This window comes from Halichoerus grypus, chromosome 14 (genome assembly GCF_964656455.1).
Source record: "Halichoerus grypus chromosome 14, mHalGry1.hap1.1, whole genome shotgun sequence".
NCBI lineage: Eukaryota > Metazoa > Chordata > Mammalia > Carnivora > Phocidae > Halichoerus > Halichoerus grypus.
Window position 1 is genome coordinate 23,589,931 of NC_135725.1, and position 16,106 is coordinate 23,606,036.

Below are 16,106 nucleotides of genomic sequence, written 5' to 3' on the forward strand. Positions count from 1 at the left end.
GCCTGAATCCAAACCCAGGTAGTTAGTCTGTCTTCAGAGTCTGTACTATACTATTAAACTGTCTCATTCAAGAACACTTTCTATAAGGAAGGCAACTCAAGAAACCTGCTGCTTTTTTCTGTGCAGTTGTTCAAGATGGTTCCTCCACTTAATGAAAGCCATTGTCTTCCTGAGGACCATTCCGGCTGCCACTCTGTAGCTTTCCTTTACTGCTTGGATGACCATTCAGGTCAGAACACCTCTGCTAACAGGAGCTATAAGCCCCATCAGTGTTCTGGGACCTAATGGCTTTTTCCCCTGGATCCTTCTCTGGAGCTGAGCCAGCCCATTCTTCAGCCACCCCACCAGGAACTTCCCTTTCCTGCCCCATGTCCATGTGTGCCTTCCCCTCCCAGGCCTTGGGCCAAGGTGACTTTTCTGAGGTCAATTAGTATACCCTGACTGAGGGAGACATTCAATAAATATTTGAATAGGATCAATGAAGGTATTTCCGAAGCTTAATCAAGCCAGAGGCATTTTCGATATTGATGGAGTTCCTGGCAGCACTTCTAACCTCACCCAAGATCCCTGGTGGCTGAAGATGGAAAGTGGTCAATTGCCTACAGGCATTCATTGTTCTCCCTAAGATGTCCTCTGGGAGAACTGGAACACTAAAAAGCTTCAATAATAAGGATTTTACTGGTTCAAAAAAAAAAAATTTTTTTTTTCAGCCAAGGGAAATAAGGCTCATCTGCAAATGTCATTAAACTAAATGTCCCTTTGTTGTACCTTTTAGATCCTTTCTGGTGAGGGTGAAAGGGAGGTCATTTAATTGTAATTCCCAGAAGCTGCCACTCTGCATACAACATGTTCAGTTGCTTTAATTATTAAATCTCATGCTATCAGGACATAATAAAATCTAAATTATCCATGGGGTTGGGGAAAAGGAAAGTAGAGGGCTATAAAATCTTTCCCCTGGCACACCCCTAATATTATCTATCAGGTTCAGGAGTATTGAATAAACAAAAGAATGAACAAAAGAACCCACAAATCAACCAATGAAGACACAAGTGACTGAAGGAACCACATATTCTGGGCCAACCGAAGGTCAAATGTCCTTAGAGGCAGCCGCACTACTACATCCAGACAATGGACAACCACGTAGACCATTCCCTTCTCATACCTAGGCAATGTCTGCAGCCAGGTGCATGCTGTCTAGTGACCTGGCTGGCCTGACCAGGAGTTGGCGCACTCCAGCAAGCTGAGCTCCAGAGAGCCCAAGAGCATTCATGGCACCATGCCCAAGAGAAGTGCCAGAGATAGAAGCCAGAGGAGTCTGTCTAAAGTAGGTTGTCAGGACAAAGGAGGCTGGTGGTGGGTATTGAGAGTCAAGAGAGAGCCAGGGTGAGGATCCAAAATGCCAGCGAGCCAGAGAAGATGAGCCAAGCAGATTGGAATCGATGGGCAAAAGGGCCGTTTTTGCCAGCACCAAGACCGCCGGTATTTTGCTTGGCTGGGTTTTCTTTTTGCTTTGTGATTATTTTTTTTAAATGGGCAATACATGTACATGAAGCAAACCTCAAAATGCTCCAAAGGGTATACTGAGGGATAAGCTCATTCTCATCCTTGTCTCCTAGCTCCCCAATTTTCTTCCCCTGATTTTCTTCTGGATCTTTCCACGGGTAGCCTGTACCTATATAAGCATATATGTATCTATAACCTTTATATCACAAACCATATCATATTATATGTATCAGTCTATATCTTTCTTTTTCACTTAACAGTGTCTTAGAAATGGTTTCAGAGCGAGGTCATTCTTCTTGAAGGCTACATAATATTCCGTGGTATAGGCACACCATAATTTATTTAACCCATTTTTTAAATGTATTTTTTTAAAGATTTTATTTATTTATTTGACAGAGAGAGAGACAGCGAGAGCGGGAACACAAGCAGGGGGAGTGGAAGAGGGAGAAGCAGGCTTCCCGCCGAGCAGGGAGCCCAATGCAGGGCTCGATCCCAGGACCCTGGGATTCTGAACTGAGCTGAAGGCAGACGCTTAATGACTGAGCCACCCAGGTGGCCCTAAATGTATATTTAGTTCCCATTCCAAACTTTGCTACAGCAGATAACATCGCAATGGTAAGCATTTTTCATGTGTGTGAATATATCTATAAAAGGGAAACTTCCAGGTGAAAGAGTGTATTCAGGTCCTTGAGAGCCAGTGATCTCCATACCACATTTTCCCCTTGAATCTTGGCTAGAAGTATTTCAGAGAGAACTTTCCTACCCTCTTCTGTTTGATTTATTCAGCTCTATTCATCTTGGCCAAGGACCCCAAAATAACCCAAAACAGAACCCTCAATATCACTATCATTCTTTTAATAATTTCAAATTTTGGCTTTCAGTTCTCTGAAGCCAATCTAAATTATTGCCTGATTCTACAGACTTATTCACATTTCCTCTCCTCACAGTTTTGCCTATGATCAATCTCCTGCATTGAAAGTATAACACAAAGATGTCACCATAGGTGTCACCTGTCCTTGATGGCCTGTTCTGAAAAGTGGATATACCTGTGGGTGGGATGGGGGAATCACAAAGGTTCCTAACTTAACTGCTGGACTGTGAGTTCCTAGAGGTTAAAAAATTGTATCATATTCACCTGTTTCTTTCTCTCTCCCCACCACACACCCTATTCAACGCTATTGGCTATAGCAGGAATTCTGGAAATGTTTGGTGACTATATTATTCTCCTAGGGCAACTGTAATAAATTACCATAAACTAGGTGGCTTAAAACAACATAAATTTATTCTCTTACAGTTCTGGAGACCAGAAGTCCAAAATCAAGGTGTTGGTAGGGGCATGTTGTCTCTAAAGTTTCTAGAAGAGAATCTGCCCTATACCTTCGTCTTAGCTTCGGTGTTGCCGGAAATCCTTGGTGTTCCTTGGATTGTAGACACATCTCTCTAATCTCAGACTGCATCATCACATGAAGTTCTTCCTGTGTGTCTGTCTTCTCTTCTTATAAGGACACCAGACACATTGGATTAAGGACCACCCTCGCCAAGTATGACCTCATCTTAATCTGAGTACATCTGCAAAGACACTATTTCCAAGTAAGGTCACATTGAAAGTTAGGATTTCAACATATATTTTAGGGGGATACAATTCAACCCACAACAGTGACTTAATGGAAAAAAATTAGTAAGTCCACACTTCATAGAAAGAAGAAGAGAAGGAAGGAAATTAAAAAGGAAGGAAGGAGGGAAGGAAAAAAGAAGGGAAAAAAACTTGTTTTTTTTAAAAACTTGAAGTATATCAGTAGGAAAAAAGCCACATTGAGTAGGTTTTCTGAATTTACGTTCTGATGAGTCACTATGTGATTTGTATTCCTTCATATAACAGATTTACATGCACAGTTCTTTCCCCCTAAGACCAATAGTTAATTTCCTAAGTCTTTGCCATTACATGGCTTATTTTTAAAAAATTACCTGATGGTTAATACATTTATGTTAAAAAAAAGAATAGCTCAAAAAAAAAAAAAAATTACCTGATGGCGAGTACTTTGCAATAAATACCCAAAGTACGGTAGGTTAGGGTCCTGTTTATTTGTTTGTTTTTGAGGGAAAGAATTTTACTTCTATGCCTAACAGGGGAGTCGCTAATGACAAGACCATATGCCTCTAGTTCTTCTCTCCTCTTTCTGCCTTGAAGCAGGGCCCTCACACCCTCACGCCCTCATCTCTGCACCCAACAGAAAGAAAGAGGAAAGGAAAGGACAGAAAAAAAGAGAGAAAGGAAGGGAAGGGAAGGGAGGGAGGAAGGAAGGGAGGGAGGAAGGGAAGGAGGGAGGGAGGGGGAGAGTGAGCAGGAGGGGGAGGGAGGGAGGGAGGGACCCTGTGTCCAGCTCTGAAACCACACAGAAAATCACAGGCTATCCCTGAACACAGACTATTACCTCACCAATTAAAAACAAAGTGTCACCAGCTAGACCCCAAGACACGACTTTTACTGCCCACCTGCTTGTACTCATCGACCTTGGTCCCACATTCTTCCTTAAGCTCTTCTTTCTAGATTATCTCTTACGCAGATGGAAAGTGAAGCTGCCCCTGGAGCAAGGGCGACTGCCTTGACAGAACCCCCAGCTGGTCCAGACCACCCACACCAGTTTGAGCTTAACCCCTGACTTCCACCTGCACAGATGGACCATGGAGTGACCTCTAGAATGACCAACAACTACCTTTACCTCATTGTAATACTAAAATCTCTGCCCAACAAGGAGCACAAGCCTCATTTACATAACATACTATGTGTGTATAGGCATGTTTCTTCAAGGTGCATGTGCGACCTTATGCCCGCCTCTACATACAATGACAAGGCTTCTCTATCTAAATATTCATCCTAACCCTAAATAAAAGAACCCCATCCACCCTTGCTCAGGGAGTCACAACTTTGGAAGTCATTCCCCATGACCTCCTTATTTGCTGCAAATAGTTTTGTGTAACAACTCAACCTGGTACAGTTTCTGACTCACCAAGGAGTGAAATCACGTTGGTTTGGTTACAGAGGTGCTTAGCACGGATAATCTCTAAAATCCCTCTCAGCACTGTCATTAATTCTATCCTGGACGTCCACTCTCTGGATTAGGTCCACGGACAGAGTAGTGTTTCTTCTGCTCACTATCCAGTTGGGAAATCAAGAACCAGTTCTTAGGAGAACTTGAAGGCTTCCAATACTCAAGACTTCCAATACCCAAAACCCTATACAATCCATCCTCATTCTAAAACAAGAACTGTAAGAGTCCTGGCCTGCCACAGGGAAAAAGGCACTCAGTTGGCTTCTTGAATTTGAATCAGAACAGTAGCCACAGTACAATGTTATCTGCTCTTTCTGGGTTCAGTGAGTCAAGACAATAGAAAGAAGTTTCCTGTTGCTGTGCCTTTTTTTTTTTTAAGTGAGATATTTTCTTCTCCAAGACCACTTAGACTCAATAAATTTGGGTGACCTTTGAGACTTACATTGTCTGAGATAGTGTGCTATCGTGGAAAGACTCAAACAGACCAGGGTTGGAATCCCAGCTCTATCACTTAGACCCTGAATCCATTTAGCTAAGTCACTTGGTTTGGTTACACCCATTTCCTCATCTGCTAAAACAGGAGTTACTGCAAGAATAACATGAGAAAATTTGTAGAAAGCTTGTAGGACACAGAAAACACTTAGGAAATACAAGTTTTCCTATCTACAATAAGAAAGATACATCCTCTCTGTGACTTGCTCAAATCTGAGCTGACCACAGGTCTGGTTGATGCTCCATTGGTATGCTCTGGTAAATCTCTCTCAGACCTTAGGATAAACCATCTGCGTGAGGTCAGTTATACATGCTATATGTTTTTAGTAATTTATCTGTGTACTTGCTCAGTGCTCGCACTGAAATTCCATCAAGTCTACAATCTCAGGAGTTTTAAACTCCTCAAAGGGGCATATCTGCTTACAGCCATTTGAATAGCCTCCAAAATGGTAAGAGGACAGAGTACACAACCCAGTAGCTGATGGAGAAACCTGTGGGAATGCATATTCTCCCTTGCTACATGGCTGGAATCTCCAATGGCTCCATTTTCTCCAGTACTGAGGGGATGGCCTCTTTTGTGATCTTGTTAACTAAATGATATGTTCTTCAGGAAGAGGGAATATACCTTTTTTTTCCTTTCTGCCCAGACTTTCAGAGAGTACTCCCCCTAATCAGTGCTGTTGTGAAGACCCTTTTGTCTATAGTTATACTGGAAATAGGGTTTACCAAAGATTGGCAATCTGGGAGGATATACTGTGAGCTGGGTACTGGATGTCTGCAGCAAATACAGATAGCAGCTCATATGCTCTCTCTCCCTCCTTTTTTTTTTTTTTTTTTTTCCTAGCTCCCTATAGCCACCCACCATTTCCCAAGAGAGGTAAAAACAGAACACTCCTATGGGATGGAATGAGCAGCTAATCCAAGCAGCAGGGCATGAAGGAGCAAGCAGGAACTTCACCAGCACAAGGCAAGGACAGGAGTACACAGATGAGGATCAAGGCCGGGTTTACCCTACCATTCTGTCCTCAAATAAAAAAATGATGTAATGGCACTTCATGGTGACAACTCTCTTAAGTCACACTGCTCCAATATGGACCAGTATCCTCTACATCTGGTGACGTCTCTCAGCCTGGGATCTTCCTTCACTGTCTGTCTCCCTGGGGATTGGACTTTATACCATCCTGTGCTGAAGGTCTTATCTCCTGTATTCCATGTCACATACTCTTCCTTTGTTGGAGCAAGTTCTCCTCAAGCTTCTTTGAAAAGGTGTATAGTGTATGAGAGATAAGGTTTTTGAGACCTTAAATATCTTGAAAATGTCATTATTACTGACCTAGTTTAGCTAGGTATAGAATTACAATTTGGAAATAATTTTCCTTTGGGAATTTAAAGGCATTGCTACAATGTCATTTTGCTTCTGGTATTTCTGTTGAAAAATACATAACCATTCTTATTTCTGTTTCCTATTTTTTTTTTTTCCTCTCTGCAAACCTGGGGAGAGTTTTTTCACTGGGCAAAGGGCCCTAATGACAATATGCTCTATGTCCATCCGTTCTTCTGGGTTTTAGATAGGCTTTTTCAATCTAGCAACTCATGCCTTTCAGTTCTGGAAATTTGTCTTGAATTATTTGACCATGTCATCCTGTTTTCTCTGATGTCTCCTTGTGGAATAGCTATTTTTGGATGTTGGATTTCCTTCCTCTCCTGGTTTCTCTTTCTTTGTGTGTTTCTTTCTGAATGACTCCTCAAATTTATCTTCTAAACTCTATAATTGACTTTTTTTTATACTTCTGCTCCCATGTTTTTAATTTCGAAGAGCTTACTTCTGTTCTTTAAATGTTCCTTGTTGATAGTAACGTTCTCATTTCATGGCTGCAAATAGCTTTGTCTATCTATCTAAATATATTCATTATAGTTTTTTTTTTTCTTTTTCTGCATGGGCTCCATTTCCCCAAGTTGATATTTTCCTGTCTTATTTGGTCTCCATTTTCCAAGCTAGAGACTTGCCACAAATATCCGGTGATCCTTGGGTTGTTCAGGGGAGCTAAAATCCTGATGGAAAGTGTGGGGAGTGACTTGCCAACTTTGAACTTTACTGTAGGGTGATGTGGGAGGGTTGTATTTGCTGGAAGGATGTCTGATGTCAGTATCTTAAAGTCTTCCCTCTTGGCTGGTCATACTCCAGGGAAAAGTCTTTCAATCTTGGGAAGATAAAGGTATCAGTGTCCTGAAAGCTGAGTGGGGAATATTGGCTTTTGGCACCAAGCACCCAGAATATGTAGTGTCACTTAATTTCCTCATTTTTTGAATAGTACCAATACTCAACTGTGTCTGGCATCCATCCCTCAATCTAGCAGCTCTGTTTTACTCCAGAAAATACATCTCCAGATTTTGGTCTGGATAGTAGTGGCATAGCATGAGAGAACAATACTTAAGGATAGAACTGCTTCTCAAACTGCTTTCACCCCACCTTCCCACCTCCCACCAGTTACAGAGGTACCTGCTTCCCTAGTTCCTCAGCCTTTTGGGAAATTCACAATGTAAATCTAGATTATTCTCAGCTTTCTCCCACTGCTGGTTTAGAATTCAGCCTCCTTAGGTTGTTAATTCAGTTCCCAGTTTTCCTTCTACTTTTCAGCTTCATGATTTGGTTGTAATTGTCTTCTGTCCTTGTGGGTCTAACTATCTAAAAGAACATCCATATGACTCTAGTTTTAATGGTATTTTAAAGAGGAGAAAATTTCTACGCTTTCTCACCCCAGAAAACATTCAATATTTCTGACTTTTAACCTGATCTTATCCTCAATCTTATGCACCCTTTGCCAACTTGTGGAAGTTTTGCTGTCAATTTGTTTTATTTTTGCTTTTATTTTGAGGGTTTAAGGGCTTTATACCTTCCTTACTTCCTCAGCCAGTATTCATGGCTATAAGAAGAATCATTAAATCAGGCTAGTTTCAGAACTGCAGTTTTGAGGCAGGAGCTGCGCTCCAACACATTCCTGCAAGGGTCATATTTTATCCTTAAACTTCAGCACACTTGATGGTCAAGAATGGCTGGCCACATGCATCCCTTTTCTTCTGTGGGATTTATCTTGCTAACACGTAAGACAGTATCCCTGGTGTAAGCACCATGCTTCCCTTGCCTGGAGCCTTCAGAGTATATCAGTAGTAAGTAGTCATCAGGGATGCAGGACAGACCAGGGCAACCAAACCCCTCTTCCCATGCCAGGCTTCCAGGATGAAGCAGGCCTGAGCTGGAGCAGAGAGAAGACCAACACCACTAAGTCAAACTTGGGAGTTTTGATTGCTTTATGGGAATTCTCATCTGAATATATCTTCTTATCCAAGGCCAGAGGTTCTTACTTGGGGCCATGGGCCCATTGCCACTATAGGTAGAAATCCATATTTCTAATTTGGGACAAAAATTACATGTTTATTTTCACTAGCTAAACTCTAACTGAAATTTAGCTTTTCATTTCATATAAAATGCTGGCAACAAAATGCAGTAATATCATTGGCATCTGTGACTGTGCCATCAACAAAACCATGGATATTCATAATTTAGATTGGTGCAGACATCTCAAAATACAGTTTACTTTCATCACTACATCATAAGTATGGTGCCTATTAGATCACCGGATCTTGTGCCAATAAAGCAATACAAATATCGTGTTATCACAAAAATTTTAAAATATCTTGGGAATAGTCTTTCAATAGCATTGGTTTCCTTTATTAGAAACATTATTCTGAGGGGTTCCTGGGCTTCAAAGGAGTCTGTGGCACAGGAAAGCTGAGACCCTGATCCAGAGGACTCAGAAGAGTCATGAGTGTGATGAAGTGTACTCCAGGGTGGAGAAAGTTTACTTCCACTCAGTCAAGTTTAAAGGGCTGCAGGAGGCCATCAAAAAAAATGAAATCTTCCATTTGCAATGACGTGTTGGAACTGGAGGGTATTATGCTAAGCGAAATAAGTCAATCGGAGAAAGACATGTATCATATGATCTCACTGATAATGAGGAATTTGAGAAACAAGACAGAGGATCATAGGGGAAGGGAAGGAAAAATGAAACAAGAAACCAGAGAGGGAGACAAACCATAAGAGACTCTTACTCTCAGGAAACAAACTGAGGGTTGCTGGAGTGGTGGGGGGTGGGGGGGATGGGGCGGCTGGTGATGGACATTGGGGAGGGTATGTGCTATGGTGAGCGCTGTGAATTGTGTAAGACTGATGAATCACAGACCTGTACCCCTGAAACAAATAATATATGTTAATTTAAAAAAAGGGGGGGGGGCTGACGGAGGCAGAAATCATCCAGCATGGCAGGTACACAAGTCAGCTGATCATTGCAACCACTGATAAAGTGCTATGATGGGCACTACAGGGAGACATCATGGAGGAGAGCTACAGCTCAGACTTCAGGGTCTGAGGAAACTGCTGGGAGGAACCGAGACACCCACGGTGGACACAAGCAGATAGGCAGTGGTGCTCCAGGCAGAAAGCAGAGCCTGAGTAAAGGGTGGGGGTGAGAGGGTATGGCACGTCTGAGAACAGTTTCCCAAGCCCAAATGTAGACTTTGGGGTGGGGACAGGGGAGGAGGAAGCAGAATGTGGATCTTTGTTTACAAATTTGTTGTCAACCCTCACTAGAATGTAATCTGCTTGAGGGTCTACCTTATTCATTCTCCATCCCCAGCGTCTAGAATCATAGTGAATGAACAGGTAGGAGCCAGATCACAGAGGGCCTTAGAGATCATGGAAAGTTTGGGAATTTCATCTAACAGGGAAAACATCTGTTTCTGGAATCAAGAAAAGAAAATGGTTGTGGTGAATTAAAGAACCCCCAAAATGACACTGGAACTACTCCTAAGATGCCCCCTGAAGGGATTTTTATCCAACTCTTGAGTTCTGCCCTGCTGCACAGCAATGGGAAGATGTGCCAGAAAACTTGCATGGAAAATTTTTCAGAAAGCCAAAAGCCAAAGGTACAGTGAGAAACTCTACAAAAGTCGATGTCAAATGCTATGAAATGTGGCTCATGAACTGCCAGCCTGAGAGGCCACAAGTTAAAGGACCTTACAACTAAATCCCTATTCGACTGAAATTTAAGAAATATAAATTCATAAATAAACTCAATACACAGATGCAGAAAAAAATAAAGGAAATTGGGTAACTATTTATAGAATTTTGCATTTGAAAATTTACCTTACCCTGCAATTTTGAGTTGAGGCATTTTTGCCTGCTTTCCATTTTCAGCTATGAAAACATATCTTAACATCTAGATCTGGAAAGAAAAGATGTTATTTTTACTTCAAAGCTTGCAAAATAATATGCTTTCCTGGGAATGAATTCCCATCTTGTGGATGGTTGGATATATCCACCAGAGATCCTTCTCAACAGGCTACCTGTCATGGTATAAACATAAAGGTTACTTTCTATTTAGTTCAAGAGCCCCATCACCCACCACCATGGCTACTGTCATCAGATCTCTGGTGTTTCCTCCATCCCTTCAATACTTGATCCAATTAGACCTTAAGAAATGGAGGTCCTACACCTGTAAGGACTCCACAATTTTCCATTTTAACTTTCAGACCTTAATTTTTCCCTCAATGATTTCCTCCTCTTTCAATCCATCTACACAATATCCTGTCTGATGTGATACCCAACCTCATGTCCATCGAAATACCAAGAATATATATGGGAAGTTGTCAATGAACTTATGTCAAAGTGAATCCTCTACAATGCCCCATGCCCCAAGTAATCTGGTAAATTTCTGCTACTCATTGATGGCAGTTCCTAGGGTCCCGAACAAAACCAATGCAATCAATGGTGCTTTAAAACATCTTTAAAAAAAAAATAAGGAAAGATTTTATTTACTTATTTGAGATAGAAAAAGAAGATGAGTGGAAGGAGGGGCAGAAGGAGCAGCAGACTCCCTGCTGAGCAGGGAGCCAGATGCGGGGCTCATTCCAGGACCCTGGGATCATGACCTGAGCTGAAAGCAGATGCTTAACCCACTGAGCCACTCTGGTGCCCCCAAAACATCTTTTTTTTAATTGAGGGTGATCAAAGTGCCAGGTACTATTCCAAACCTTTTATATCCATTAACTCATTTAGTCCTCATAAGCAACCCATGAGATTGGTACTTTTATCCCTATTTTATCAAAGAAGCCCCAGGGGTACACAGAGGGTAAGGCACTTGTTCACTGTTACCCCATTAGTAGGAGTATGAGGCTGGGTTCATACCCAGGCAGGCTGGCTGCAGAGCCCAGACGTGTGGCCATTAAAATATGCTGCCTCTTATTACCCCATCCATGACTACTACGTATGTGCCTCTGTGCGTGTCTGCAGAAGCTCTTTGCAAAGCCTGTCTTACTTAAAGTTGATTATTTGCTTAGCCATTTCAGCACTGCATGCAGCAGAAGGCCGGCAGCAGCGGACAAAGGGCTCAGGGCTCGGGGCATGTGTCTAGTTCAACAAGTACAAGGGCAATAATGATGCTGCCCAGTTAAAAAGGGTCCTATGCAAGTGAGAACATGCAGCCTCATCCTAGTTTAGGGGCTGAGAGGGAAGACTTCCTGAAGGAAGTGAAGTTTCAGCTAAAATAGGAGGAGGAGCAGGAGTTGGCTGGGCAGTGTGGGGGATGGAAGGAGTAGAATGGGTGTCCCAGAGAAAGGGACTAACCTCTGAGGTCATGAGGATGGCCAGGGCACGTCCTGAAATTTTTCTACAAAAGCCTCACTGTTTCTAGCTGTCACACCCCAAGCTGGTCGACCTGATGCCCTGCTGGCCAAGAGGACATGGCCGGGCCACAGCACCAAACGCCACATATTCATTCTTTTCTCCAGCCAGCCAGCTGCCCAGGCCAGAGAAGACAAGTGTTTTAGAGGCATGGCTTCATCCAGGCACATCCTAGAATTAAAGTTACTTCAGGGATGCCTGCAGTAAAGCTGAAGGAAACACCCCAAAGGCCAAAGGAAGCGTGCTTTATTGAATTTACAATGCAGAAAATATTTGTAGTTCCTTAGACATTTGCATTGCTATAAAATTACACTTTATGGTATAATTATTAATGGTTTGAAGAGAAATAAACAGTATAAACGAAATATGGCTGATACTATGAAAATGTAAACCATATAAATCAAAATCATGAAACAATTATTCAATACTCAGAGGCCTACTTTATACATATGAAATTTCTTACACATATATACAATAAAAGCCCACAAAAGCCTTCACTCTGAAGCCGATCACTGTACAAATATGAAAATAAATCTTTATCTTTTAACCTCAATTTTATCTTCAGCAAGAGGGTTGTGTGACTTGCGTTTATGCAAATCACATTTGGTATTAAATAATCAAATGTCACATATGTCATATAAAGCAGCAAGTAGAAAAAATAAATTATGAAAATGCATGAGGCTAAAAGTTAACAGTGAAAAATGTCTCCTTATCCAACATTCTTTTCCATGATGAAATGAAAATATTATCCAATGTGTCAGGATACATAAAAAAAAAGGAGCCCTGTATAATTGTGATTTTAAAAGCCCTCAAAGGAAAAAATGAGTCAAGATGAGTTAGTTGCACAGGACTATGTGAATGTGTCACATTAAGTCTAGGTTAAAAACATTAATTTTTTTTTTCTTATCAAAAATACACTTTGAGAACATCTTCCTGAAATGAAATGTTGGTGATAATGATGATTTCCCACCAATGCAGCTGAAAGAGCTTTTAAGTAACTTCTCTTCAAAGATTGCTCACCAGAGCTCTAAGTCTCTGATTTGGATTTTGTTGCCAAAATACTTACCCAGGTTCAAATAAAAATGATTGCTTTGTCTATCAAAGGCACCCATGCAATCTCTGTCCGAATCAGTGTGGGTGTAAACTAGCCATACAAGCTGGAGGCAACAGCCAAGGTAATACTTCATACTCTATGTACAAACTGTCAGACAAATACAGAGAGACACTTTGGGGGAAAATAAATAAAGGCAACACAGTAACACCTATCCTAACACAGTTTTGTGCAAGTGCACCAAACACCTGAACAAGTGTCCCATATGGCAACACATAGATCCTTTCTAACCCGGGTTCCAAAGATGCCACAGAGGCAACCAGCCGTGGCCAAATGTGCATCTCACGATGGCACAGAAATAACCACATCCTCCCCCATTCACTTTGACAATATTCCACCAGCGAGGCGCTCTTTCTGGTCAAAAATGTAAACTTCTTTTTCTGTGACCAAAGCTGTTAAACAGCATGGTAGAGTCGCCAGGGATAGAACAAACTTTCCAGTAAAAAAACTAGATGTCAACAGAGAGAAGGCATGCTTTTACAAACTCAAGGATGTTGTGGCTCTTTATAATCTCGGTGTGTAACATACCTGGTCAGTTTTCACTTTAAAAAAAAATGAAGCTAGGGAACTAAAGATTTGATCATAAAAATCATAAACAGGAGAAAAACTGCTCCATGGAATTGTTTTAACTCAACAAAAAGGAAAGTTATTAGCTTATATAATACAATAAATAAGTTATTATTTAAGGTTTTTTCAGCAGACTACTTGGAACCTGGACCTATATGAACCAAGGTAAGTTCAAATCTCTGGTTGGGGATAACTTAACTGGTTCAAGGCCACAGACAACCAAAAGCCAAAAACCAAAAACCAGGCTTCTCTAGGGTCAGATGTTGACTCCTTCAGCTGTTAGAGACATTTCAATGGAGAAGACTGGATGCACTGCAGGTTCTAGAAGGAGAGCAAGACCCACCACGCTGCTGGTGAGGAGGAGTCACTAGTCATATTAAACAAAGGACTCTGACTTCCCATTCCTAAGGACAATGCCTCTTGTGAAGAGAGGAGTTTCCAAAACCATACATAACATTTCTTTCACTGTTCATTATTTCAGGAAGTGAATGCTGGCCACTATGGAGTTCAGGGATTTGCACCATATTGGAGATTATGCTTGTAAATGATGGGAAGGGGAAGGTCTGAAGCAAACATGCACATTTTCACTGGGCAAAATGTTAAAGTGGTAGTGTTGGGTTTTTTTTAATGAGATATAATTCACATACCATAAACTTCACCCTTTTAACAATTCAGTGTTATTTCATATATTTACAAAGTTATGCAACCATTATCACAGTATAATTCCAGAACATTCTCATCCCCCCAAAGAAACCACATCAGCATTAGCCGTCACTCCGGTTCCTGCCTTTCCCCAGCCCATGGCCATGACTTGCTGGTATATATTTTTAAGCGAAGAGTGACAACTCCCTGGGCATTGTACTTTTACTAGTACGTAGCCTCCTATGTTTTCATTAGAATTTTTAACATGGAATTTAAACCATGGACTCTGTTAAGATGTCAGCACCTTGGTTTTTTTTCTAACTTTTTGTCACACAAATATTTCTTCCTTTATATATAAAAAAATAGATTTTTCTGTCTCCACTGGAGCCTACAACATTACCATTTTTTTCCTCAATTAAATTCTGTTGTTTCAGAAATGAGAAAAATCAATACCCCAATATTTAAAAAGTCTGACTAACCAGAGTCCTTACTAACTGTGAGCCATCGTGGTCTCCTTCCCACTCCGTACAGGGCACCACAGCTGAGGGGCCAAGGCCTGCAAGGCCAAGCTGCTTGTTTTGCAGATGAGGAAACAGATCTATCGTGGGCTGCTAACAGGTCTGAGACTACAGGCTAGTTAACAGCAAAGCTAGGATGATAATCCCCTTTTACTAGCATTCTAGTATCAAATATTTGAAAAAAAATGTTCTAGGTTATCTACAAAGTCAGCTACCATGTGGATCTTTGTCAGGGAGCTTCTTCTACAGCTTCGATCTGAGCATGTGATTTTTTAACATTTTTTTACAGGTTATCTTTTGAGACTCTGCAAGGACAAGACAAGTACTTTTAACCAGGGGGCCTCAATCGTTCACTGAAAAAGAGCAAAGAGCCGGGGCTCCAGAAGATCTAAGAGCACAGTTCAGATTCCCACACTGCAACTTTCCACCTGGCTGTGTCTGGAGGATGCACCCCTCTGCGAGGAGCAAACAAGTCACAGACACTCAGTACTCTGGGACTGAAGACCTGACAGGCCAGGGATGTTCGGGATTTAACTATTGCAACAGTTCTTCATCTGGGTTGACTTTTTGGAACTGGTCCCGGTCAGATTGGTAATGGATTTGCTGTCATCTTCATCAGTCCTTTTTTTCACTTCCCTGGGGGGGTGGGGGGAGGGGAGGGAGAGAGAGAGAGACAGAGAGAGAGAGACAGAGAGAAAATGAATTACTGAGGTACAAAACTAAACCACAAATGGTTCTGTAAAATTAAAACAACACTGCTGAGCACTTGCTGTATGTCATCCAGACATTGTTCTAAATGCTTTGTAGGTATTGACTGTCTTAATCCTCACAAGGACCATGTGAATTTGTTGGGCCCCATTTTATATGTCAGGAAGCAAAGGCAACAAAAAAAAAAGGTTAAGCAGTTTCCCTTCGGTTACTGGAGAGCCGCAGAGCTGGGCCTGGACCCACGCCTGCACTCTGAGCACCAGGCCACGTTCACCACGCACAAGGCAGGCGCACACGAGACACGTGTGCACAGGTGCGTGCACACACGCACACACACACACAACCCACTGTTGCTCTCTCCTGCAGTTTCACATGCTTTCCAGTCTGCCACACGCACAGCTCACTCCTTAGCACTCTGGGACCCGGCTTCCATCCCCGACTAGCGCTTGCTGACCTTAACAAAAGCAATGATGACTTTAAAACCACTCTTTAATTATACAAGATCATGAAGACAATGATGAATGGTTAAAATCCAGGGGAAAAAAATCTTCCTTTTGCTTCTTCCTAAATCTCTTTTAGAATTAACAGCTAGAGGCTACAATGGCAAAGATCTCTAAGATCTTGTGAAAACCTCCTAGGGATAGTATCCTTCCAAGTGTATTCCCAGGGATGCCCGTGAAACAAGGAGACCCTGAAGTCCCACCTTAGACAAGACCCTGAATGGCAATCTTGACTGTGACAGCTCATTCCCAGGAGGCCCCCAAACAATCCTACCT

At 41.8% G+C, this 16,106-nt stretch overlaps 1 protein-coding gene across 2 annotated transcripts in view; it reads right to left on the reverse strand.

Annotated features, from left to right (window-relative positions):
• Nucleotides 1-12,012: 12,012 nt before the first annotated feature.
• The window catches only part of RASEF (RAS and EF-hand domain containing), a 79,159-nt gene continuing 75,065 nt past the window's right edge, over nucleotides 12,013-16,106 (reverse strand). For both annotated transcript variants that reach the window (XM_036107508.2, XM_036107503.2), the window contains one exon: nucleotides 12,013-15,258. In XM_036107508.2, the coding sequence (XP_035963401.2) occupies nucleotides 15,153-15,258 (106 nt within the window). In that variant the 3' untranslated portion in view covers nucleotides 12,013-15,152. The remainder of the gene's footprint in view (nucleotides 15,259-16,106) is intronic.